The sequence below is a fragment of the Cheilinus undulatus genome, linkage group 9, assembly GCF_018320785.1.
Source record: "Cheilinus undulatus linkage group 9, ASM1832078v1, whole genome shotgun sequence".
Lineage (NCBI taxonomy): Eukaryota > Metazoa > Chordata > Actinopteri > Labriformes > Labridae > Cheilinus > Cheilinus undulatus.
The window spans coordinates 37,099,488-37,125,863 of record NC_054873.1 but is presented as its reverse complement, the minus strand read 5'-3'; the positions used below and the strand labels follow the sequence as shown (position 1 = coordinate 37,125,863).

The following is a 26,376-nucleotide window of genomic DNA, read 5'->3' as shown; positions in this document are numbered from 1 at the left end:
CCTGCAGCCAGACTATCTTGAAATAAAACTGCCACTACACTATAACTATATCCAAGCTCAGCACTACACTGGCAGCAGCTATTGTATATGCTTGCTAACAGTACAAATAAATCCTACACAACTGAACTGGTTTGTGGTGGCAATAAGGGGCCATAGGCTAGAGTAGTATCTGCATTGTCACTACCTGGAGTTTGAATAAATAGGGCCTGAGTCTGTTGAAGATGGTGATGCTGTTTGGGCTGCATGCTGGCATGTTATCAGACATAGCTTAAAGTAGGGTGGCTCTTGGATGCTTGTGCTCTCTGTTAAGTCCTCTGCAATGTTGTTGGACTAACTAAAAAACACAGGTCAGTGGGGGTTTTCACTTGACAACTCTGACGAAGTATTGGCTCTTTGCTGCCCACCAGTCAGCATTGTTGACTTAAATCAGTGCTATTAGTCACTCTTTACATCTGTCAGAAGTTTTTAGTCAATTCTGAAGCAAGAAAAGGTGTCAAAATGATACTGACTATGACCATTCAGTATCAAATTATTTGAAAAATTTTGCATTTTTGCACTCCCTGGAATGAAATGAATTATTTCAAATGTCAGCAGAAGTTCAGCTTTCTGCTTTGTAAGATTTTTAACATACGCTGCTTTTCAGTGTATTGCCTGTTTTCAATCAACATATTTTGGACAGGAGAAAATGGTATGAACCCCTTAAACCTCAGTGATGAAGGGTAATTCTGAAGAGCAAGGGAGTAAACAGGCTGCCAAGCTGCTGTTTCTGCAATGCTTTGTGTAAAATGATGCACAACAAAAGGATAAAAGTCCAAATCATTTGCTTGAGTTATCACTAAGAAATGTTTTCCTGATTCTTTTCTTCCTGTATTGCAATGGCATTCTACCTGGTTTAAATAAAATGTTATGCCCACAAAATTATTTTTTTTCTACCAAAATAAGGAAACATATCTGCAGCTATCAGATGAGATTTTGCAAAGCAAGTTTAAATCCTCTGTTTGTGAATAATAAATATGACATACAAATTTAAGGTTGCAAAGATGTCCACCCAAAATTAAACAATGAGACATTAATCCACCAAGTTTTGATTCATGATAACAAAAACTCTCTTAATCCATAACAGTGAAGATCATATGTAACATCACAGATGCTCAGATTTGCAGTCTCAGCTGCAGAAGGCTCTACTATAGACTTCTCTTTCACACAGAAATCTATCTGACTGGGCCATGATTGCCTCTTATGCCCTCATGTTGAGCTTAAATACGGCCTGGCTTCAAAATAAGTCATGCAACTCAAAAATCAGGTCAAAATCAGCATGTAATCATACAGTGTATGCCTGGCTTAGGGAAGGGGTTTTTGTATGTGTACCGTCTCGATGGAGTGTGATGGAGTGATTTTTTTTTTCCTTTGTGGGATCTATGGAAAAGTGACAATATGCTGTCAGCACAGTAAAACATATTCTTTCCATGGGTTGTGAAGTCAACAGTCAGCAATAAGTATTTCATTAGAAACCTTTATACAATAACCCTCTGAGGCAATTCATCCCTTTAGTTTGTTCACTACATTTCATAGTTAGCCACCACTACAAGCTAAAGCTAACCAAATCAGACTTAAGAGAAAGATTTAGTCTGGCTACAAACTAAGTGACTTTAGGCTTTATTTTGGGGGCTGGTGAGTGAGTGGGCTGGATGTGTTATTAGGGGTTGTGTTTCTTGAAATTGCCATTGTAGCATCATAGGTTGGAATGATGTAACGCAGCTGCTAATGTCTTAAAGCTCACGTTGGTTCTAACAAATGATTCATGGTAGACGGATGACTTCTTGAATAATACACCAGTTCTGTGGATAGGAGCAGCAGAAGTAAAGCAGGAATGTACAATACAGCCTCCATGATGTTCATCTGTGGATCCAGCATCAGGACAGATGTGTTGAAATGTTTGTGCTTGGCTGTGGGACCTTTAGTTTTCACATTCTGCAGTGTTTCTATCTATGATCATGTCAGAGCAACAATACTGCAGTAAATGAAATAATAATCATGTTTTTACAAGTGTACCTATATGAATAATGACATGGACATACTCTTCCTTCCACAAAATCTTCAAAAACACACTATTTCACCCTCAACTACAATGTGCATACATGTTTGAGAACATGACAACAGGGATTGAGCAGCACAAATAAAACTGGCTAATGACCGAAGCTGTAATGGAACTGTGTGTAAATATCACTTCAGATTAAGAGTCATAATGAAACAAAAATTTAAGAATGTCACTGGGGAAAGTTGCTGCTGTCTGAGCTGAGCCATCACACCCTGAATCAACCTGACTGATAATGTTGCCTGTTTTTTTTATGATTGCCAATAGGAGGCTTTTGGAATTTTTAAAAGCATGAATGGGTTATGGAAATCTGGTTTATAGGCTAATTATTAGTTAAAGGTGAACATTTCATAATCTAAAATCATGCTTTGAATTTTCATCGACCAGAATAAATCAAACATAGACCAGCATAAAACCAACATAGGCCAGCAGCAAATCAGAAAAGGACAGTATCAAACAAACATAGACAAGTATCAAACCAGTGTAGACCAGTATCAAACCAACAAAGTAAAGAATCAAACCAACATAGACCAGAATCAAACCAACATGAACCAGTATAGAACCAGCATAGACCAGTATCAAACCAACATAGACCAGTATCAAACCAACATAGACCAGTATCAAACCAGCATAGACCAGTATCAAACCAACATAGACCAGTATCAAACCAACATAGACCATTATCAAACCATGACTTCTGCAGCTGCCCCAGTCTTGATCCTGGAGCTGGGATTTGTTGGTGTTACCCGTTAGGCGCTGTGTTTCTGGATGTGGTGAAATGACTCAGAAGTCGTCAGGGCTGACCTGGGGAGGTAAATCAACGACACTCTCTGACAGATGTAGGATTTTCAGATGGTTCTTGGGTGTAGTAGTCACCCTGACCTGAATAACAGCGAAACAGTGGAGATGATCAAACGTTCACACTGATATTTTCATGAGCTGCTTTGATAGAGTTTGATCTCTTTGTAATTTTTGCAGCCTGATGTAACAGCAGACTAAAGGCAGCAGTGGTTGAACAGCAGAGAGCTTCTAGCCTGGAGGAAACCAGTTTTATGTAATATTGATGAGACTGAAACATTTATAACCAGGCATTTTAGCCTGTGTGTGTGTGTGTGTAACCAAATCCTTCCTCCTTCCTCTTCAGTGTCTGCATCAGCATATCTGTTATTATGCTGTTGTTGTTGCGACAAAAAAAAATGCTCTTAATTTCACAGACATCAGTAATGATTGAGAAATGAAGAAGAATCAGAATTCTCACATGTTCTACACTCGATCAGACTGTTAGCTGTAAACATGTAGGTCAATGAACGTCACTGGAAATGGAGACACTGGTCCCATCTGTCTAGTGTACGCCTTTAAGATTTTCTCTCCTATTGTTACCTGTAAGCATACCTCTTTCAAACTAAACTCTATTAAAAATCATTGACATGATTCCATATTAGCATTATTTGCTGTAAAAACCCACCATTGACGAGCTCAATCCTTTTTACAGAAATGAAGTCAGAGATTACCTTATAGACTGAAATAGCAAATAAAAGTGGGCTTGTGTTTTTTAGAGTGGAATTTAAAACTTCAAAGGAAATCAGACAGGGCATGAGCGACATAACAGTGTACTATGAACAGATGTAATATGTGAGATTACTCGTCAGCCATCCAGTCACAAGTTTAAATTCATCAGTGTTTCTCACAGAAAGATCATGTAACTGAGGCCAGGACTACATTTCACAGGTAATGTGGCAAAGAATCCTTGTACAGCAGAGTTTAAATACAAAAGAATGTCTCGCTCTTTCTTGATGTTAGAGGTAACAGAAGACTCGGTTTGACCACAGTTGAACAGACATAAGAGGGTCCAGGCTAGTGGAGATTTTTTAGCAGCCAGTCCCAGTGTCTCCGTGTTTATTTTATTTTAAACTTGAATTTTCTGCCGTTCCAGTGCACGTCAACGATTTTCAATCCTTTTTTCGTGAAATAACATGACAAAATCATGAACCAGTGACACAGTGTCACTAAAGCTGCTATTTTTGGATATATTATTCATTTTTGTAATCCTATAAAAACATTATATCTTGCACACTGAGTGAGCACTGATTAGTTCTATATATGCAAAGATTCACAGGTCAAGGCTAATGGTTTCGTACTACAAACACTGGGTTCATCCTTCCAAATAAAGATCTTCTTATGGCTATTTAGCTTGAGCTTGTGCTTCACATCGCTGTGCAAAGTTGGTGATCATGCAAATTTTCTATTTCGCCTTTTTAATATGGCTGTGAGTACAAATTTGTGGCTTTTATCTATTGTATTCCATGGTTAATATGATATCCATATGATACATGGGACAAGCACAGTGCTTAAGGTGAGGTTTAAACACCAGGAGAGAAAGAAGCTGCACATGCTTCTCTGAATAGTCAGTTGCCCATTTTTAATGACTTGGACAGATGCATAAAAATGCAATAAACAAAACCTGTTTCGAAAACAACAACAACAACAACAACAATGATGGACAAAAGTCTTGGAGCCAGTCTGCAAACATGATTAAGGCAATATAAATTGTTTGTTCTCTAATTTTTTTTACAAACTGCATTTACAGACCAAAAAAGGATGCAGTATACAAAGGCCTTTAGAGTCAAGTGAAAAAGTGGAGAATGGATTCATGGAAATAAGATCAAATAAGACCAAATAAGGCATGGTTTGTGTTGTGAATAAAATTAATATCAATGTTGTCAAGGCAATGATAGACACTGATGACTGATGATGATTACAGGGTAGACAGTAATATACTGTAGCTTATATACATAAATACACACATACTTGTGCCTTTGGGTAATCTCTGTTGACCAATTTTGTGTCTGCACAGTGTCGACATGTTTTGTGGGCGGGACCAAGCTAGTGGTAAAACGTTTGCTGGCAGTAGTTTGCAGTCATATCACATCAGAAGATTATGGGCCATCTGGATGCTTTCTCCTTTAATTTAACAATTTGGCAAGAAATGACAACTTGTCCAACAATGACAAGCCAACCTTTTCCAACTGGGTGAGGATTCCTTGACCAATGTAGAGCCTAGCCACTGCCAAAGGCATAAATATACAAGAAATAAGTTATTATTAATGAGTCAAACAAATACTGACCACAAACTGTACTTGTATTGTAGGGTTTGTATTGACTCTGTTACTTAGCATATTGTTTAATGTATGGTAGATCAATGCCTTTATCTATACAAACTGCTTCTTCAGGTTTCTCTCCACTTGCTGTGGTGTAGTCATGACTTATTCTCCAAACTGATCAATTTACAGATAAAATGTAGAATCTGTACTGTGGGATCTTGGATTTTTTTGCATGGGAGTGTTGTAGTCTCTGTTTGTACTGTGCTGATCAGTCACATATCAGCAAGCTTTTCTGTATGATTTGGATTCCCTGACTACCTGTTCTCAGGCTTTAGTCCATCCATCTGTCCATCCATTGTAATGCAATTTCTCAAGAACTACTTGGGAACTACTTTAGCAGATTTTTTCATCAAACTGTGCATGAATGCTAACCCTGGACCTAGACTGAACTAATAAGATTTTGGAGGTCATTGTTGATGGGCCTTATCTTCAGTCCCTGCTTAGCAGGCAGTTCTTGTGCATTAGATATCTTTAGAATGCTTTAAGGGTTTTCTTCAAACATTTCACAAATGTTCATCCTGACTCAAGGGTTAACTGAATACTTTTCAGAGGCTACAGGTCAAAGATCAAGGTCATGGGGCTTGTGTACATCCTTTGTTTGTGAACATGATAGCGCAAGAAAACTGTGAAGGATTTTATTCAAACTTTGCAAATGTTTAGTCTCCATAGTACAGATTAGATTTTGGAATTTAAAATCCAAAGGCAAAGGCCATTAGGTCAGCTACTGCTTGTAACATTTGTACCACAGAACGCAACCCCACCCTTCTTCTTCTTAGTGCCACTATTGCAATTTCATAGAGGTATCAAACAAATAACAAGAGATTCTGTTTTTTTAAACAAATCTACACAATAATGTTATTTTTCTTCAGCACACCATAAGACAATTTGTCACAAGTAAATCAGCTTATTTTGCAGGCTTACATTGCTAAAGCGTGCTGGAATAAAGCTACTGTTTATTCTGTGTTTGAGCTGAGCCAGATTCTCACAGGGTCAACAGTTATTGGACTGCATTGATCACTGGTGTACTATTAATAATAATTCAACTTATATTTCTAACTCCTTCAAACACAGAAGCAGCCAGTTTAGAACTAAAGATGCCTTAGAGGAGAGGAGAGGGGACACCTCTTTAAGACCTTTAACTAAGTCCAGTCATTGTTTGGATGAAGGCTTGAATTCCCATAACTGAGAACCAACAAAGACAACCATAAGATCAGAGATCAGCAGATACCAGAAGCTGATCATGATGCAGAAATATCCAGAGTGTTATGTCTTGGTGTGTACATCAGCACATGCACTTCTAGTTATTAACAGAACAGACCTAAATATTTCACTTCTGGGGCAGCTCTGGCTCAGGGGGAGGGCAGTTCTTGCATTTATTGAATCTTGGATACACCAGTCCACATGTTAAAGTGTCCTTGGGAAAGTTACTGAACCCCAAATGGCTCCCAAAGGCACAGCCATCTGTGAGTATGAAGAGGACTGCATTCAGTTTAAAGTATTTTGAGTGGTTGAAGACTAGAAAGCCACTGCATAAGTGCATCCATTTGCCATTTAGAAAACCATTGCTGACCTTAAGTAGCTCCTCTGAACGCAGAATAAAAGGAATATAACTAGTCTCTCTCTCTATCTATCTGATCAGTGACAGTCTGCCCTTGTCTTATTTAAAATTTTTTTTTTTTTTTTATGTCTTGGTGACTTTCTGCTTTGAACATCAGTGTTCTCTTTTAAGCATCATAAATATACAAAATAAGAGTTGAATGTGTTCAGTTCATTTTGTAAATGAACTCTAGAGTCCTCCAGGTTAGCAAAAGAAAGAAAAGAAATGTGCTGAAAGCTGCAGACACCCTGCTGACTCTTTATTAGAGAAGAGACTGACCAAGCTGAGTCAGTCATGAGACGGAGATGGACTGACGCCCAACACTGTCCAGATTCTAATTTCCTGTTGGGCAGCTATCAAACAAAACAACCTATCCCTGGATCGCTCTCATTGCTGTTCAGCCATCAGTCACTACCAAGACAGTGCTGAGTCATATCAGGTTCATCTTTTAGCCTTCATTTGCTTTTTTTCCTTTCTTGTTTCATCACTTTCAGTAGAGATTCAATTTTTCTTGGATTAATTTGAAAAGACAGAACAAAAGAGTGGCAAAATATAAGAAAAAGTATTGGAAGAGATGGAAACAACCAAAATGCAAACACAACATTTTTAGTGTCTTGTGGTAGTGATGATCTTTGTTTATTTATTTGCTGCTCTGTTCCCCTAGATTTGAGATAAGAACTGTTATCTGTGTAGCTGTGGTGCAGTTCATGAATGTTAGAAGAGTTTTCTAGAATAAAAATCATACATAGACCTCATAAAAGAAGTGGATGTGACCACTGTGAGCCAAAAGCACCAACATTTGTTTTGTTGACTGCATCTTTGATACACTAATGCTGACTTATACCTGTTTTGTTATCTACATATTTTACTTTCGAAGGACTTTCTAATTTAAAAATATTCCTCATGCTGTTACATAAAAGACCTGGCAGTAGCATTTGTAGCCCTACTGTCCTCAGCAAAATAATGACAAAGGGGATAAATCTAATACGACATTCATTAAATTTCATAAAAAGGTGGAGTTACCTTCTGCCAGTAGAAATTATGAGAGTGTTATAGGCTGGATTCACACAGTCAGTCAGATTTTTTTTGTCTGTTCACATTTCTGTTTAACTATGGCCTGTACCAGACGCCAGTGTTAACAGGTCACTGTCCTGAACTGACCCACATGTGTAAAAATAACACAACAAAGGCGATACAGCATGGTGCGAGGAGAGATTATTTCATGATGAGCAGAACTGATGATGAACAGCCAGCAGAGAACAACGTGATCTTCAGCCATATTGAAAGTGACCCACATTTGATTAGAAAAATTCAGATTACACGTGACTAATGCTGCAGTTTAGCAAATCTTCAAGAGTTCTTTGACAACTCTCTTTCAAAAAAGTTAAGATGTGGTGTGTTGGGATGTGTTACTGGAATCATATTTGAAGTTGGCATAGTATTCTCTCATAAACTGACATTTTAAAGTTTTAAAATCTGATAAACTTTATGTTTTACAAATAAATGCACTTTGAAATGTGATTGTGTTACCTACATATTAAATATCCAAAACATTTTCATAAACTTAACTTACTTTATTGACAATGATTGGACAAATGCACCCTCACATTCATTACGGGCCGATCAGAAACACAAGACATAATGAGGCAGTAGACATGCGCTTTCGTAGTTTATAAACATGGAGTTTGTTGATGGATGTAACTCATGCCAAGGTTAGTTGTGAGGAGAGTGAAAGCGTCTTCTCTGCCGAGAGAAGTTCCCAGTGTGGCTCTTTGCTATTGTTTAAAAAACAGAAATGTGTACCAGTTTTGATTAAACTGCACATACGCTCAAGCTACATCCAAGCTAATCGCTACACTGGCAGTGGTCCTATATATACCGGTTTACAGGACAAATCTTCCACCAATAACTATCACACACTCAGAATGAAGCAGTTCTGAAGAAATGTGATCCAGTTCTGACAAAACTGTGGCTACTCTATAGCTACATCCAACCTAATCACTGGCTGCAGCAAATGCTACTCTTTCAGTATAACAAAACCCCACTTGTTGCTGCTCTCTCATTCTCCTCGAATGATGCTGATTGGTCAGATCTGTTTTTAGACTGGGTATCATTTCATCATTCTTTTCAGATTGAAGATTTGCCAGATGGACCTGCCTGATGACAGACATAGAGTCTGGCTAAACCATCTGCTTCGCAAGGTTAACTCTTTGATGAATATTTTTGAATTTTTGAGGTCATCAGTCAAGGTCACTAGGGCTTACTTGTGAACACGATATCTCAAGAGGGCTTGAAGGAATTTTCTACAAACTTAGTAAAGTTGTCCACTATGGCTCATTGATGAACTGCTTGGATTTTGGAAGCACAAGCCAAAACTTACTGTGACCAAAATGTTTCAGGATTCCATCAAGGAATTTTTGTCAAATCAGGCACAAATCTACACTTTAGCTTATTAGATTTTAAAGGGCAAAGATCGTTTCATGCATCAATTTGATCCCCATAGCAGCTCTGTAACTAAAATTGTTTTTTAATACAAAATGAGCATCTGCTAACCTTGTAAAGCAGATGGATTTGCCCATTTTCATGTTTCTTACTGGCAAATCCATCTTGCAAAGCTCCCATCTGAACTGTTTGGGCCCGGTTAGAAAGTGACAGGACCAATCAGGGGTAGCACTTTCGGGTGTGAAAGAGTCGTGACGTAAGGAAGCGGTGGGAAGAGGCCAGTGCAATGATGGCAGAAGACATTAGCATGGATGCTGCTAAAGCGTAAGTTTTATCAGAACATGAAGACATTTCTTTGTTAAAAGAAGAACAAAGAACAGCATTGGGTTGAGTTTTGTTTTCAAAAACAACAAAAGTTGTGTACTGACATGTCTACAGTTGCCATGGTTCACATTATGCAGCTCACTATGGAGTTTATTCCTTGGTAGGGGCGCACCTTTGGGGCTATGACGTCACGTGTTTTGTTGCTCTGATTGGCCCGTAAAGATGTGACAGACGGAGCGTTCATCAGTCATCCTACGAGTTTTTTTTTTCAAAGGCTTTGCCCTTTCCCAATTGCCATCTATGTAAGGGTTACCAGATGGATGTGTGACACAAATCCATCTGGCATGTCAGGTTATGCACCTGCACCATTAAATGAAATAAGATTTCTATAATCACACTATACCACAGAAAACACCCCAGTCCTTCTGTACCCACCACTCTCACTGCCCAGCAATAATATACATTTATGACTGCCATTGTGTAGCAGTTATTTTTAGGTCAAACATGAGCCCATTGAGAACTGCAGTTAATTGTCTCCATGCAACTATTTTACTAATCTTGGGTCCTTGTTGTTTCATTTATGTATCTATTTATTTATTTGCTGTGGAAAGCTAATGGTTCAGCTCTCAGTTTATTTTTGTAGGTTTGTTGATCCTTTAATAAGCTTTGCCTGGGCCAACAGTAAATAGTATAGTCACATAAAGACACACAATCAGTCTGTACTGATTTTAGAAGTAAATGCATTGCAAGATATTTGTAGACATGATCACTGTAAACAAGGATTACCAACGAGTACATTTAAGTTTTTTAGCAGATAAAGAAAGACTTGGAAAAAAAGTTCATGTTCCAGCAATCAGAAATGTCTTTTGTTGTGTGTATGAGGCAAGATGATGTTGTCATTTATGACATAATTCCAGTGATTTGATCAATGATAATGTTTTATTGACTTGTGTTGAGCTGTTTCTGAACTCTCAGAGTGATATTACAACAAAGTTGAGCAGAGTTCATCAGAGGGGATTAGGGCATCAGGGCAGCTTAACCAGCAGTACAAAGCTGTAAGTTGGAATTGAACATAATGGAGCAATAAAACCAGCGGCCATCGCCCAAACCACTAACACTGTGCTGCTGTTTACCCGATGGAGTCATGATCTGCCCTTATTAAAGCCTGAGAGGAAGAAGAAACCACACAGCAGACCAGACAGAACAACAGAGCACCTTCTTCTGTATCACAGTGATCTGTTTAACTATATGTAATATAGACAAGACAAGAATCCTTCATTGTGATGTCTTATCATGAGGTAGATGATTGAATTATGTACTGATACAAAGATACAGTCTGTCTATCCAGTAACAGCAGTGAATGAGGGATTACAGTCTAACTGTTGCTCTCACACCATTAAACTCTTAAGTACATTATTGATGCCATGCTTCAGACTCTTAACTACTCGGCCCATATGTACAACTGATGATGTATTACATCAGGACCAAAGACAAACTGGCTGAACTGAAAACTGGCTAAAGTTTGAGTTTTAGTCATGAATAAAGCCACTGGAGGGCCATTCATCTGCCTTTTGAATCGTTGAGGTGAGCTTTTTTGGTCACCTCCATGTTTTAGTGGTGAAAATTAAAGGAAAAGTAAGCTATCAAATTCTGTTCACAAAAAATATGGAAAAGGCCGTTCATTTGCTTGACAATGAGACACATAATGAAAGTGTGTCTGACAGAAATATATTTGTGTTTGATAGGCAAGGGGTGAATTGCATGCTGGGAAACTCTCATCAGTGTGGCTCACTGCTTTTTATAAGAGTTCTTTTGGGGCTTTACGTCTTTGTTTCTGTGATCTGACTGGTTAGAGCGGGTATTTAGAGAGAGAGGGAGGGAGGAAGGACAAGCAGGAAGGCCTCTTGGAGAACTGCTTGTGCATGGGGACCTGACTGCTGGGCTATCTGCGCCACATGGCCTACTTCATTTTCCTTGGAAAAGTGCTGACAAGTCTCAGTCCCATTTCTAACTTAGACCCTTTCCCATCAGTCTAAACTAGTGGTTCTTCTGGAGCTTTCTGATCGATGGGCATTGATGCAGTTTGACAGCGGCCGGCACTGAAAATTGACCTGCAGAGTAGGGCTGAATGATTTGGGAAAATAATCTTATTGCGATTTTTTTACCCAATATTGCGATTGTGATTTAATATGCAATTATATCTGAAGTTCTTAATCTCATGCAGTTTCCAACAAAAATTAGCAATAGTTCATTCTATACTATAACCAACACAATAATAGATTGAACTAGGGCTGGAAAATTTTGAAAAGAAATATCAAACTGTGATGATTTTGACTCATTTTACAAATTGAATATGTACTGTTGAATTAAAGGAATGATAATCTTAATATAATTTTAATATTCAGTGAGAAAAACATACAAAAATGAAGAAAATATGATTTTTTTGTGCACTATTCTAAAAATATAGATGATTGTATGATATGCATGCAAAACGTCTCTGCTGCAAAAAAAAGTTTTAAAATAGTATTTTGACACAACTTTCAGGTTATTGCACCCTCTGGGATTTGAAAATTGCAGCAGGCCGACAAAGTGTCGGTCCAGGCACACACTGCTGCTGGTTTTGAGCGCCAGCTGTGGAAATGCTCTGATAGACTAGAGAGGGACCGCCGGTTTGCAGCGCATTTGCTGTATGTGAAAATTGGAGGTTGGAGGTCACATTTGAAGGCAGTCCTTGGGTTGCCACAGTCGGGTGTGTGCTTTCCTCAGTCCCTCTTCCATAGAGTGATTCCAGTTCACAGCTGCATGTACACCTTTACATTACCAGGACTTCAGATTGTCTGTTCAGTAGTTATGGGATGGGAGACACAGCCACAGGATTCTCTGTCAAAATGGGCTGAAGGTAAATCTATGTGGGGATCATGGCATTGTCTTTATTTTAACAGAGTGGTATATGAGCAGTATGTCAGTATTTGCATAAGTGAATGTGCTTGTCTTGTTGCTAAAGAGAAATGACCCATCTACTCTGCTTTCTCTAAAGGGCTGACCAATATTTATTCAGCTTTTTTATGCACTTTGAAATAGAAAGGTGACCACACCAGGTTTTTGTATATAATGTCAGACCTTTTTACCACAGAGTCCAGAACCCTTTTTGATCCTCCCCTATCGTATACAGTAACAGACGGAGATAAAATCTTTGGGTATGACTTGGCAGTAACACCGAATTGCTCCCTCACCAAGAAAGCTTCCAGATGGTGGAGACTGAGCAGTGACCTCTGTGACAGACATGAAGCAGTCAGAGGCCTGAGCACATATGTTTTTTTGACTACTCTAGTTTGGTGACCTTTGCACCATCTGTTTTTATGTGATCTCAATTTAAAAGGCTTGTTTGCTGGTTATGTCTGAAAGTCTCACCTTTTGTTGTGTGGTTTTAGTCAGAATTTTCTTCCATTATTGTAGCCCTATTTTGTCTGTCCAATTTGCATTTTGGTTCATTTGCTGAGTGTCAGTACATAGAACAATGAAGGAGCAAGGCTGGCAGATATTAGTTCATTGACCCCTATCAAAATAAAAATGAATGATATATATAAGTCTTCTCACCTGAACAAAATTAAGATGAGCCAAGATCTAGATTATCTCTGCTTAAACCCTTCTGTGACAGTAAGACAATTCGAAAGAACCAAGAAATGGCAGAAAAGAAATTTTGTCACCTTTGACCGACCAGGGGAACAGGCAAAAATGAACTAACATAACAATACTGTGGATTTTAGTACATAGGTTTCACTTTTCATGTGGTACAATGAGATAAACACCCTACGACTTATGGTGACATCTGAAGGAAGACAACTGTGCAACTAATTGTAACAGGCCCCATAGGTGGGGTCTTTTTATTTCTCTTACATATAAATGTATTCCTGTTAAACTTAAAATGCATCTTTGTTATCGCTCTTCTTCAAAAACTTTCCGTATTCTTCTTCTCGAAACCAAATTTTGTACTATTGTGTATGCAAAGTTTCCCATGCAGTTTTGCAACAATAAAAATAAAAATCTCTAACATCAGCTAACAACTAAGATAATGGGAAACCCCGTAAAAGTACTGGGAATGCTGGTTAGGTTGACATAAACCATCTTAACACAAAATAGATACCCAATAAAGAAAACAAATGGTAAATACTGACCTCTGCTGGTTTTAAGGAATGTCAAAGGAGTCTTACAAGATTCACAGAACACAAAGGGAGTGCTAAAACAAGGTACAGAGGTCATACCATGCTGCTCACAACTAAGAGTAGCATGCTAGGCTAATACTTATTAGCATCTTGCAGCAAGGATATTACAATGAACAAATTACACATCGACAATATTTAAACCTTTACCAACTATTAAAGTTATTTTGACCTGATGTGTGTTTTATGATGTGAACTAACCTGTGAAAAACAGGAAAAAGAGTGAGCCGGACAACAAGTAGTGTTTTCTTCCCTCGCTTCTGTCAATCTGAAGACGAAGGCAGCTGAGCACACTAGCTGCCTCCTTGGAAGGTTGAGCACCCTAGTGGTATAATCAGGAACTACATCCAAAACAGGCTATGTACAAAAATTACAGTAAAAATGCTACCATTCACAGATTTTTGCATAAAATTCAACACAGAAAATAAATTACAAAAATTATAATCACACATTTCTGTGTGTCACATAATGCTATGTTTAACATTTGTGTTGTTCACCTTCCAAGTCAAAACCTGCATGCAGTCGTGATGCGTTGTTTGCGAATGCTCTTTGTGCTGACGCTTTTACGTTAACAATAGGAGCGAACTCCCATTCGAGAGTACAGTAAAATTCAATCAAACCTAGTATAACCCACTGGTTAAAAACTGCAAAGACCAGGCTGATTTAATGAAACCAAACTAGACCAAATGAAGAGCCACAGTGGCAGACCCGACTCTTCTGAGCAAACAGAGAGACCTCCAGCTGCACTAACTGCAACACTGAGAACTTCAGTTCAGCATGATTTCAGACAGACTGACATGTTTACGTGCATTTTTAGTCCATTTTATTCAGACTAACACAATAATGTATTTTTCTAACAGCATGGGTATGCACAGTGTGGGTGTGTGCACCTGTGTGTCCTTCTGTGGTAATGTTATTGTTGGACTGTATCCTCACACATCTGAACTTTTTTAAGTGTTTCCAAAACTTGTACCAACTTCACCTCTCTGGCAGAAATGTAAGTTTGCTTGAAGACGTACACTGCAAGATTCAGAGCAGATTTTAGACCAAAACAACCGCTGTCTTTGGACACACATCGCTTTTCCCTCTGCCCTTACCCCAACACTCTTCTGATTTTGCAGGCAAGTGCCCTAAGATTCACTAAATTCACTAATTTCATTGAAAGGTTTAAAACTGTCTTTTTAAAAAGGAATTTAGAAAAATACCAAGAACATCAAACAAAACAGTGCAAACAAAAAGTGAGATAAGACAAAGCTGGATCTAAGTGAAGAAAGACTAAGCACCAGCTGCAGCCATTAAGGTGGAAACAGTGATGCACTTTCTAACTGCCTCTCCTTTCTTACAGCTGCCCAATGAAAACTTCACCAGCATGAACAATGAACAGAGGCTTTCATAGCTGTTAGGTTAAGTGCAAATGTTGCAGCACATTATGAGAAAAAGAAAGAACTACAAACACCACACCACCTCCATGAACTGGACAGTTGGCGTATTGAAAAAGAAAGCAGGACAATATTTCTACTCTCTGTGAGTTTGTGTGAGTGTAAACTAGAATCACAGCTCCATAAAGCTACCAGGGGGCTTTTAAAGCAAACTGGCCCTCAGATCTTTATTTGTTTGCTGTAATGACTCAGAACTGTGAGAGCATACAAATGCTGCTCAGCTTGTATTGGCACCAGACACACTGCTTTGTAGCAGTGCTGTGGGAAACAGAAAAAAAAACATGAATAAAATAATGGGGCATGAAGGCCTGGCTTTATTGATGTCCAGTTTTTCTCCCTTCTTATTTATGTGCTTCAAACTAAAGCCCTTGTTTTCGTTTGATCTGAGATGAGTGCATGTATAGAGTCTTATAAAACAGAAGTACAAAGTTGGCATAAAAATTCCCCATGGACCCAGTCCATGTTTCTAGACTTTAACACTACATGTAAGGCATTGCACTGCAGAGAAAGCCTTCAACTGGTGATTGCTTTTATTAATTTTCTGTTTTTCTAGCACCTATTGATTAATCTTTAAACTTATGAAATTAATTTCCTCAAAAAAAAATTAAAAACTCCAATTTGCTCAGTCCAAATTGCAAGCACGGCTCTTAAGGGATTTTCAAAGTAAAACAGCAACTCCTTCCTCTTATGAAAGATGCTTTGACCATTACACATAACAAGAAATTTCTTCTATGGGAAAATCTGCCTTTTAAATAAATAATACATTTGATCCTGATACAAGTCCAACAAGGTGAAAGGCAGACATTAAGATTTTCATTGTCTGTTTACTTCTGATCAAGCAAAGGTACAAATGTCCTTTCTACCTGTGAATTGCTGCATAAACACAGAAATGTGTGACCTTGTGAAAGTACAAAAAGACAGAAAAAGCATACACCATATATTAGATATATATATGTATTATTTATAAAATAATTGTCAGACTGTTTGCACACAAATGAAATGATGTCTACAAGCTGAGGCAGACAATCCAAGCTACTCACTGACATGCATCATTATCCACAAACAACCCACAAATATATCTTTTCAGGTGGCAGTCAATTCAACCGGCAAGGTCTCTCCCTCTGCTGTCATTGCCAGCTCTGGCCAGCATCAGTACTCTACTATTTCCTTACACCCCAGCATCCACCTGAATGCCCTGACTTGCAGTTATAACGGTTTATTTCTAGTTTGGGCATTTGAATACCAAGTGGTAACCCTTTATGCTTTGTATGGACAAACATAAACGTGTACTGAAAACAGTTTGATATCTGATAGCTCAGACTGCAGACCAGAGGGATCTGACATGCCTTTACCCAGATTGCCTGCGTAGACAGTGCATACTGGCACGCATTTAAAGATCGTCCCTTCAACTGAAATGATCTGCTGTATTCTGCTAGTTAGGCTAAGCTTTATTTGTATCTCCAGCCTCACTGTGAGTGATGGGAATTGTTGCTCTTTCAGAGATCCCCATTAATTGGCTGAGAGCTGATCCTTCAGCTCCCAAAAGGCTCTTGGTACTGATTTGCCTTCTCTATATCTTGAAATATCAACAAAAACAAAGAAAAGGGAAACAACTTCCCAAATGGGAGCTGGCTAACCTGGCACCTCAGTGTTAGGGGGGCAGAGCCTTTGAAAAAAACTCAGAGGGTTATTAAATGAACGCTCTGTCACATCTTTACGGGCCAATCAGAGCAACAAAACACATGATGTAGCCGCTACCGAGCTGTGCCCCTAGCAAAGAAGAAAACTCCCTACAGAACTGCACAATGCGAACCATGGCGACTGTAGACATGTCAGTACACGACTTTTGTCGTTTTTGAAAGGAAAACAACTCACTGCTGTTCTTCGTTCTTCCTTTAACAAAGAAATGTCATCAAGTTCTGATAAAACTGGTGCTTTAGCAGCATCCACGCTAATGTCTTCTGACATAATTGCACCAGCCTCTTGTTGCTGCTTGTTTACATCATGACTCCGCCGAAAGTACTGCCCCTTGTCACTGATTGGTCCTGTCACTTTCTAACTGGGCCCAAACGGTTCAGATGGGAGCTTTGCAAGATGGATTTGCTGGTAAGAAACAAGGAAACGGGCGTATCCATCTGCTCTGCGAGGTTAGGAGCTGGCCGCATAATTATAAAAGACCAAATTAATCAAGCAGGCTCGTCCTTGAATTCCCTAACTTGTCGTCTTTGATTGAGTTGTCATTTCAATACAACCAGTACACCACAAGATTTGTTTGTTAAATAGTACAGCACTTTGTTGTTAAGCATACTTATGAAATTATGAGGGAGAAAAGCTGTTAAAGAAGCACTGCTTGTTCTGATTCCTGAATTTGAAATATGTCCAATACAGCTGAAAACATGGGCATTGGTATTGGCAAGTACACGCGTTTCTGCACAAATTTGTTGTTGTATACCACAAGAAGTGGCACAGATTATTAAAGTTAAATATTTTTGACCGTAGATTATAGACTCTTACTTTTCTCCTCTTGAGGCTAGCCATTGCACTGCTCCCTTGATGCTATCCATGAGATCTAGCCCTTACAGAAGCATTTCTCACAAGTCTTGAACTGGGGTTACTTTTGGGGCTTTATATCCATTTTAAATCAATTTTTGGTCATGCATTGCCACTGGCTTGAATGCTAACAGCCATATAGTTTTTTTCTTTTTTTTTTCAGAAAGCATTGTGAGGGGCTGTCAACCAATGGCAGGCTGTTTCATCCTCATGTCATGCTGTGTCAAACTGTACATGCTTACACGCAGATCACTATGGAGATAAACTTAACAGAGTATAATGGAGAGGAAGACAGAATGTGAGTTGTGTTGATGTGGGTGTTTTGCAGTAAAACACAATAATTATCAGGAAAAACAACTTTGTTTGTGCCAGTTTTTGCCAGTCCAGAAAGTTTACACCAGTATTGGATTGGTACTCTATATCTGCTGATACCCAGTGCTCTGGTATTGGAACCATTATTGGGAAGACAAAAATGATGTTGGAAAGTCTAGCTAATCCACCCCTATTGGTTGGAGTTACAGTGGCTTCACTGCACACAGTATGGAGGGGTACCACGTCACAGCAAAGGAGCCAGGGGATGATGCAGAGGGTGTTGTTAGCATAACAGATGGCCAAGTTAGTCTCATATCAGACTTAGCTAAATCTGTGATCCCTTAAGAAGTTTTGATGATGTGGTAAAGTGGACTCTGGTGCAATCACCTGGTATCTGAAAGCCAGAAAAGCATCATTAATGCAAAACGTAAACAGAGCATTAGAGGGTTTTCTGCCTGAGGCTGAGACCACCCCAACCCAGCCCATGGTACTGAGCTGGGTTGGGCCAAGATCCCCGCTCAGACATCTGTCAAACATACATGATTATACTGTCAGACATGATAGCACAACTCTATTTTGTCCTAGATTTTGAATCTTAGAATATTTTGCTTGTCTTAACTTCAGAACAACATCAGACAGTGCAAACTGCCCAGCTCTGCTGCTCAGGTTTCTTAAATAAATAAGTCTTTTCAATAAAAAACTGCTCTCAAAATGATTTGTTTATTACACATCATATCACATTTTTTTTACATATGCATGTTTCAACATTATGAGAGAGAAAAGCTGTTAAGAAGTGGTGCTACCTTTCAACTCTATGGATACATGTTGATATGAGGAATGATGCACAAAGGTAAAAGGAAAAGATTCAGTCTAAGCTGATAATCTGTTCTAGTGCAACTCAGTTTACCAATGTGAACAACAAGGCAGGCTGTAGTCTGTGCAAAGAAAGATTTCTGTCATTTAAACCACACAAAATTGTGTTTTCAAACCTGAAAACTAAAAGGCAATTTATTAAAACTGTTGGGTTTAAATCGAGTGCAGCCAATATGTCCAATAAAGGAGAGAACGTGAGCAGGCTTGAGTTCGGTTGATTTCTTGGGCCTGGTCTGAGCACTACTTACTCAGGGTTCTCATCATTGCTCAGTTCTGCAAGTAAAATTAATTTGCCAGGATTGATGAGGTTTGATCCCAGCCACTAAACACAAACTGTGATTTGCTGATGCAAAAACATTTAGAAACTTTTGCTGACTGACTGAACTATCTATTCTATTTCTTTTGGAGAGTTTACTAACTACATTTTTCCCTATTCTGCCTTTTTTTTTTTTTTTTTTTTTTTTTTTTGCAGGCGTGAACATCAAAGATCTGAAGACTGAGATCTGACTCCACCAGCCAAATCAGACAACAATCAGACCAGGAACTGAGTCAGACAAAGATTAAAGACACAGAGAAGCTAACTCATGCTTGAGACAGATTTTCTCATCTAGGAAAGTGCAACTGAAAGAAGACATACTGCACAGAGGAAGCTGATGTTGACACTATCATTAAATATTGCCACTAAAAGCCTGTAGAAGTTCAGGATCAGTTTTCAGATTTATCTACAACAACAGACTAAACACTTGCTGAGAAAAGCTGTTAGTCTAGCAGGCCTTGTTAGCCAAGATGGCTGACCCCTATCAGAACAACATATACCATCAAGGAGGGGGTGACGGCTATGGGACGTACGGAGAAGGCGGAGGCCATGACGGATACGGTTACCAGGCTGACTACCCTCCACAGGAGGAGGATGCTGCTAGTGATGCGACTGAAGGACACGATGAAGAGGATCAGATGTATGAAGGAGAGTATCAGGGCATCCCACATCCGGATGACGTGAAGGCTGCACAGAGAGCTGCACGGTGAGACACAGAAAAGACTATCAAGCAGAATATACTGTTCATTAAAGAATATTTTCTTTTGTAAATATGTCACAAACTGAGAAATCCCACCTAATGCATGATTTTGAACCTTTTTGAACCTTTTTGAGCACTTCAATAAAAAAGTTTTTTCTCTGTTCTTTTGACTATGAGGGTACTGACAGCAGTCTGAACCCTGATATAGACAGCACAGAGGCTGAGCATTCAAACAGTCTCTGTAAATCCAAACTTTTGGAATTGTAGTATTTGATGATGGAAATGAGCTCTGTTGATTTTATTCAGTTTTGATTAGAATTCCTTGGGCGGATTTAAAGTACATTCACATTACATGTGTCATTTTAAACATTATTTGATCTGGATCTGCACGCAGCAGTTATTATCAGAGATTTCTACATCCTCTGAGAATGATACCAACACTACAGAGGGGTTAATTTCCAACAGGTTAACTGAGTTGTCTTGCACTGAGGCAATCGAGATCACAAAAGGCTTAGTCCTGCAGATCTCCTACTACACATCTTGCCAGATGAAGGAATACAATAACCCTGAGCATGTCAAGGCTTTAAACAGAGGCTTTCAATACAATGCTAATTACAAAAAAGTTGGAATTAGTTGAAAATATAAACAGAATAAAAAAGACAAAACTTGCATGCAAATCTCATAAACCCATATTTGATTCATAATAGAACATATACAACTTATTAGATGTTGAAACTGAGATATTTTACCATTTCATGAAAAGGTTAGCAGCAACACATCTCAAAAAAGTAGATACAGGGCAACAAAAGGCTGGGAAATATGTGGTAGAGATGAAAACAGCTGGAGGTGCATCTTACAAAAGGTTAACTGGCAACAGGTCATTAAACATGGTGAGGTATGATAAAAGGAGCGTTTTAGAGAATCAGAGTCTTGCAGAAGTAAAAACAGGCAGAATTTGAGAATCTGAAAATTTGAAACAATTTCAGAAAAAAGCTCCTCAACATAAAATTGCAAAGAGTTTGAATATCCTATCATCTAGTACAGTGTTTCCCAACCATTTTTCCTTAATATCATAAAAAGGCCTTTGCATGCTTTTCTTACCAAAAGACCTTTGTATAAAATAATTAATAACTGCTTTATCATGATTTTAGTCAGTATTTGCAAATCTAATTTTAGCAGCCCCAGAGCAGATAAAGCCTTGCACCCCCCTTGGGGGGTCCTAGACCCCAGGTTGGGAACCAATGATCTAGTACATAATATTGTCAATCTCTGAGTGCAAGGTACAAGGCTGAAGGTCAAAATGTGATGCTTGGGATCTTTGGGCCATCAGCCGGCACTGCATTAAAAATAGGCACGATTCTGTACTGGAAATCATTGTGTGGTTTCAGTAATACTTCAAATAATCACTGTCTGTTGACACAGTCCACTGTCCCATCAACAAATGACGTTTAAGCTGTATCATTCAAAAAAAAGCAGTAATACTGTTTGTGAATAATAGCCAGAAACTCCAAAAGCTCATTTAGAATGGAGTGAGGCAAAATGGAAAACTGTTCTGTGGTTAGATGAAGCAAAATTTGAGATTCTTTTTGGAAGCCACAGACACTGTTTCCTGTGAACGAAAGAGGAGAGAGAGACCATCCAGCTTGTTATCAACGCACAGTTCAAAAGCCTCTCTGATGGAAGGGAGTTCCACCAGTGCCTATGGTGTGGACAGCTTACACATGTGGAAAGGCACTACCAGTGCCAAAGAGTATGTAGAGATTTTAGAGCAACATATGTCCCCATCCAAACTGCATCTTTTTTCAGGGCTGACCTGATTACATACAGCATACAGCATTAATCACAACAACATGGCTTCACAGTCAAAGTGTCCAGGTGCTGAACTGGCCTTCATCCAGTCCAGATCTTTCACCAATAGAAAACATTTTGCAAATCATAAAACAAAAAAACAATCAAATAAGAACCAGGACCACTGATAGCCCTAAATCTGACAAGAATGGGACAACATTCCTCACCCATAACTCCAGCAACTGGTCTCCTCACTTCCCTGATGTTTACAGACTGTTGTTAAAAGAAGATGGGACATTAAGCAATGGTAAACTTGGTCCTGTCCCTACTTTTTTGATGTGCTGTGCCAACAAATTCAGAATGAGCTAATATTTTTCATGAAATGGTAAAATTTCTCACTTTCAACATTTGATGTGTTGTTTATGTTCTATTGTGTTTAAAATATGGGTTAAGATTTGCAAATCATTGCACTCTGTTATTTATAAAATCCGGACTGGCATACTCCACATAGTGGTCCATGCTAGCTGCCACTGTTCAAAGCTTTTTGCACTCCAGGCCTCCATGCCAGTCACATGACTTAAAATCATGAATGCACATGGATGAATTTAAGTCAAAGGACTACATTTAACTCTAGTGTGCTGTTGATTTTAGCTCCATCCTGTGTATATTGTTCATAAAATGTTTACTGAGGGTACATTTTTTATCAAAGCTGCATTTCACAGCCCAGTGAGGGTCATTACTACCTAAAAGATGAAAAAGTTCCATCCTAAACACTCTATTTTATTTATTTGATCACATAAATTATCTATTCTTTGAGCCAAAATATCCAAATGATAAGAACCTTGATCATGAGATCTCAGGAGCTTTGTCCACAGGGGTCACCAGAAACGATCCAATTAGATAAAAGTTTAGCTAATTTCTGCCTCAACTCCCAAGAACTTCAAATGATTTTAGAGTTGCACCAGATGTCATTTTTTCCATTGAAAGGTACCAGTGACAACATTATTCTTATATTTTCAGAGTTGAGGGAGCTCAGTTTAGGTCAATGCAGTAGCTGACCTGCTTAGCACAAGGACTTTGTAAGATGTTTAGCCAGTCAGATCCCATTTTCTCCCACTCAGACAAAACAAATCACCTTTTAGTTAGGAGGATGTAATCCCTCTGTTATAAAAACTGAAGAGCCTAAATTCTTTCAGTCACAGATATGGATGACACATTTTATCCTAGCATCCACGTTAACATGTCTGTGAATGGTCATTTTCCCGTCTCTGTCTTTAAGAACTAAAAGTCAAACGGCCGGCAGTGCAGCCTCTGACCTTGCAGAGTTATCTGAACAGTATGAGGACATCATGGAGGACTGTGGACACGGCAGGTTCCAGTGGACGCTCTTCATGGTGCTTGGTCTCGCTCTGATGGCTGACGGTGTTGAATGTTTCGTGGTCGCCTTTGTTCTGCCGTCTGCAGAAAAAGATCTATGTCTGTCCAACGCAGAAAAGGGAATGTTGGGTAAGGGCTTTAATGATTTATTGTAGCTTACTGACTCTTTGTGAGGAGTGTTTTATGTTTTGTGCTACAGTCAGCAGTTTAGAACTTGTGTTCTGGATGTGATGATTCTCTGCGGTTGGTATAAAGCTGCCTGAAGACAAAAACCAACCTGATTCTTTTTTCTTCTGACAGTATGAAGATGAAACACATCAAGTAGAAAGCAGACATGGTCATTTACTCAGCAATGTGTGAGCCACATAAAGTGGAGAATGTGATTTCACTGTAAAGGTAGTGCCAGATGTTGAGTTAAACTTTTATTCAAAATCAACTGGAAACACTGAATTAACTGTCCTAAACTGCAGAATGAAACAGAAATCCACACCAGCTAGTTGTGTATCTTTACTAAAAAACTACCTTTATTTCATATTTACATCATATTTATTCTGTATTTCTTTTGATTTATAGCTTTCAGGGATTCACAAACCAAATTGAATGTCAAGGCATGAGTAAACCTGTCTGCTATATTTGCCAGGATATATATTTGATGCTTAACTGATGGTAGAGATATACTTGCTGTTAACTACACAAATGCATTTACACATGAATATGCATCATGGCTTCCCCTGTGTCCATTTGATGCTCAAAAATTTAATGCAATTCAGATGTAAGATGCAGTATACACATGACTGGTAGAGGCAGTGTAGAAGTGGAGTAGGTTGGACATAAAAGAGGATCCTGTGTAAGTCAACTTATAAAAAATAACTACATTGACTACACTGGTGATATAACACTAAAAGGTCTTTATGCTTTCTTTATTTTTCATATGTTAGTTAATTAAACAACAGCAGTTAAATCACATCATTTTAAAACTCCAGTTGATAGCCTGTCTTTATTCACACAGTTCCACTAACATATTTCACAAGTTAAATTAGCCTTACTTTAATTAGCTTCCATTATAATGATCAAAGATCTGTACAAACAGCGTGAAATGATGCCGTGAACATCATCTTTTTACAGCATGTTAAGTCAAACAGACACAGCAGTCTACTTCAGGTGTTACGACTGCTCTGCCTCCCTGAGCAGAGGTTCCCTGTGCATCATCCTCAGCTCTCCTCTGTGCTCCTCATACACAGACTACAGTGTGGCCCAGCCCAGCTCATGTTACATCTTTATGTTTGCTGAGGACACAGTGCTGATGGATCTGATGACGCTGAGATGACAATGATGAAAAAAATTCACTCTGTTGTCAGGAGAACAACTTTCTCATGAATGTAAGACAAACTGAAGGAGCTCATTGAAGACTAAAGGAGAGCAGAAAAAGGAAAACTTCCAATCACTGAAGATTACTGAGACGATTGAGCCATACAGAATTTTACTACATGTTTGGTCAGGAAGAAAAAATATACAAAAATGACAAAATACAGAAAAAAAAAATCTGTTTTAACTTGTGACCAATTTTCTGAGAAAAACTGTTCTGTTTAAAAGAAAAAAAAAAAAAAAAAAAAGAAAAGTATACATAATCATACTTAAACAGGCCTTCCCATTGCAGTCATCTCTACGCTGTTATCCAATTTGTTTCCAAACAATTACGTCTGCCGCCAAGTGAGTCTAATAAGAGCTACTCAGGTATCTCTTCCAGAAGGTTTTAGAGCTACTGTAAATACTGTAATTTCTTGTCAATATTGGCAAGGCTGTGACGTTTTTGTGAATTCTGAGGCGTTCCCAGATGGGATAAACTCCCTCCAATGAGCTCTGGATCTGCCCCACAGACAGAAGCCTGTCCTCAGTGCAAAATGCATGACAGCCCACTTGGAGTTTTGCATTGAGAAGAGGCTTCCGTCTTAGTCACTCTGCCAAAAACCCAGATGGATGGGAGGCTGCAGAGATTTTTGTCCTTCCGGAGCTTTGCCCCCTTTCCACACAGGATCTCAGGAGCTCAGTCAGAGTGGCCATTGGTTTCTTGGTTACCTCTCTTACTAAAGTCCTGGGTGCACCAAACTTCATCATTTGAGAATAAAGGAGACCACTGGGCTCTTGGCAACTACAGTGCCACAGAAATAATTTGTAGTCTTCCCAGGTCTGTGCCTTGCAACAACCCTGTCTCTGAGCTTTATTTTTTATTTTTATTTTTTATTTTTGTAAGGCCTTCTATAGAGAGTTGTGTGCTTTTCAAAATCACGTCCAATCAATGATGAGATACCGAGTGTAGATTGATGAGAATACTTCATGAATGCACCACAAATAAAGTTACCTCACCTTACCTAACACTGGTTATAGTAATGACCATTTTCAGGGGAAAAACAAACATAAACATTTAAGTGCATAAGAAGTACCTTAACTTTTTTTTTTTTAAGGAATTCCATTTTCAATTAATTAGTTAAGAGCAATGCAGCTGGTGTGTTTGAAAAAAATCTGAGTGAAGAAGAGAGCAGCCTGAGGCTTTACATCACAGAGGTTCAGATACAGTATGAACAGTACAAACAGATCCTCTGATATAACAGTGAGCACATTTACAACCAGCTGAAGTTCTTCTGGAGTTTGTTTCTCTCCTCTCATTCCTCTTCTCCTCACACCTCCTCAGCTCTCCCACCTGTCCTCGCTTTGTTTCAGAGCCGTGATTCCTCCAACACTGTGTTCCTTTGTTTGTGCTCTGAGTCAGCAGACAGAGTCAGAGTGATCGATTCTCTGACCTTGGAAAGAGCTGAGCAGCATTTCAGAGAAGAGAGATTAAAAATAGACACGTCATAGTTATAAGACTAAATCTTCATAATAAAAGTGCACGTGCACATTTGTTTAAAATGATGTGCGTGTTCTGTTAACTCTGAATATCTTGCGTTTTCTAAGTAGTCAGTATGATGAGTTGCACAGTCAGCTCTCCCCTGTTGCATGGCCATCTGCATACTGAACTGTAGCAGTGCCAGCAGGCCACTCGCTGGCACCAGCTGGGGTTACACTTGGCGTGGGCAGAAACATAATCCTCATCAAGGTCTTAAAATTTCAAGGTAAAAAAAAAAAACAAGCAGTGTGTTCTGTCAGCGACCGAGGAAAGTTATCCTGGCTGTTAAAAAAAGGGC

General features: G+C 38.8%; 1 protein-coding gene across 2 annotated transcripts in view; it reads left to right on the top strand.

Annotated features, from left to right (window-relative positions):
• Nucleotides 1-26,376, top strand: part of LOC121515723 (synaptic vesicle glycoprotein 2B-like) — a 76,303-nt gene that overhangs the window by 27,361 nt on the left and 22,566 nt on the right. For both annotated transcript variants that reach the window (XM_041796654.1, XM_041796653.1), the window contains exons 2-3: nt 19,486-20,035; nt 23,097-23,323. In XM_041796654.1, coding sequence (XP_041652588.1) covers nt 19,800-20,035; nt 23,097-23,323 — 463 coding nt within the window. In that variant the 5' untranslated portion in view covers nt 19,486-19,799. The remainder of the gene's footprint in view (nt 1-19,485; nt 20,036-23,096; nt 23,324-26,376) is intronic.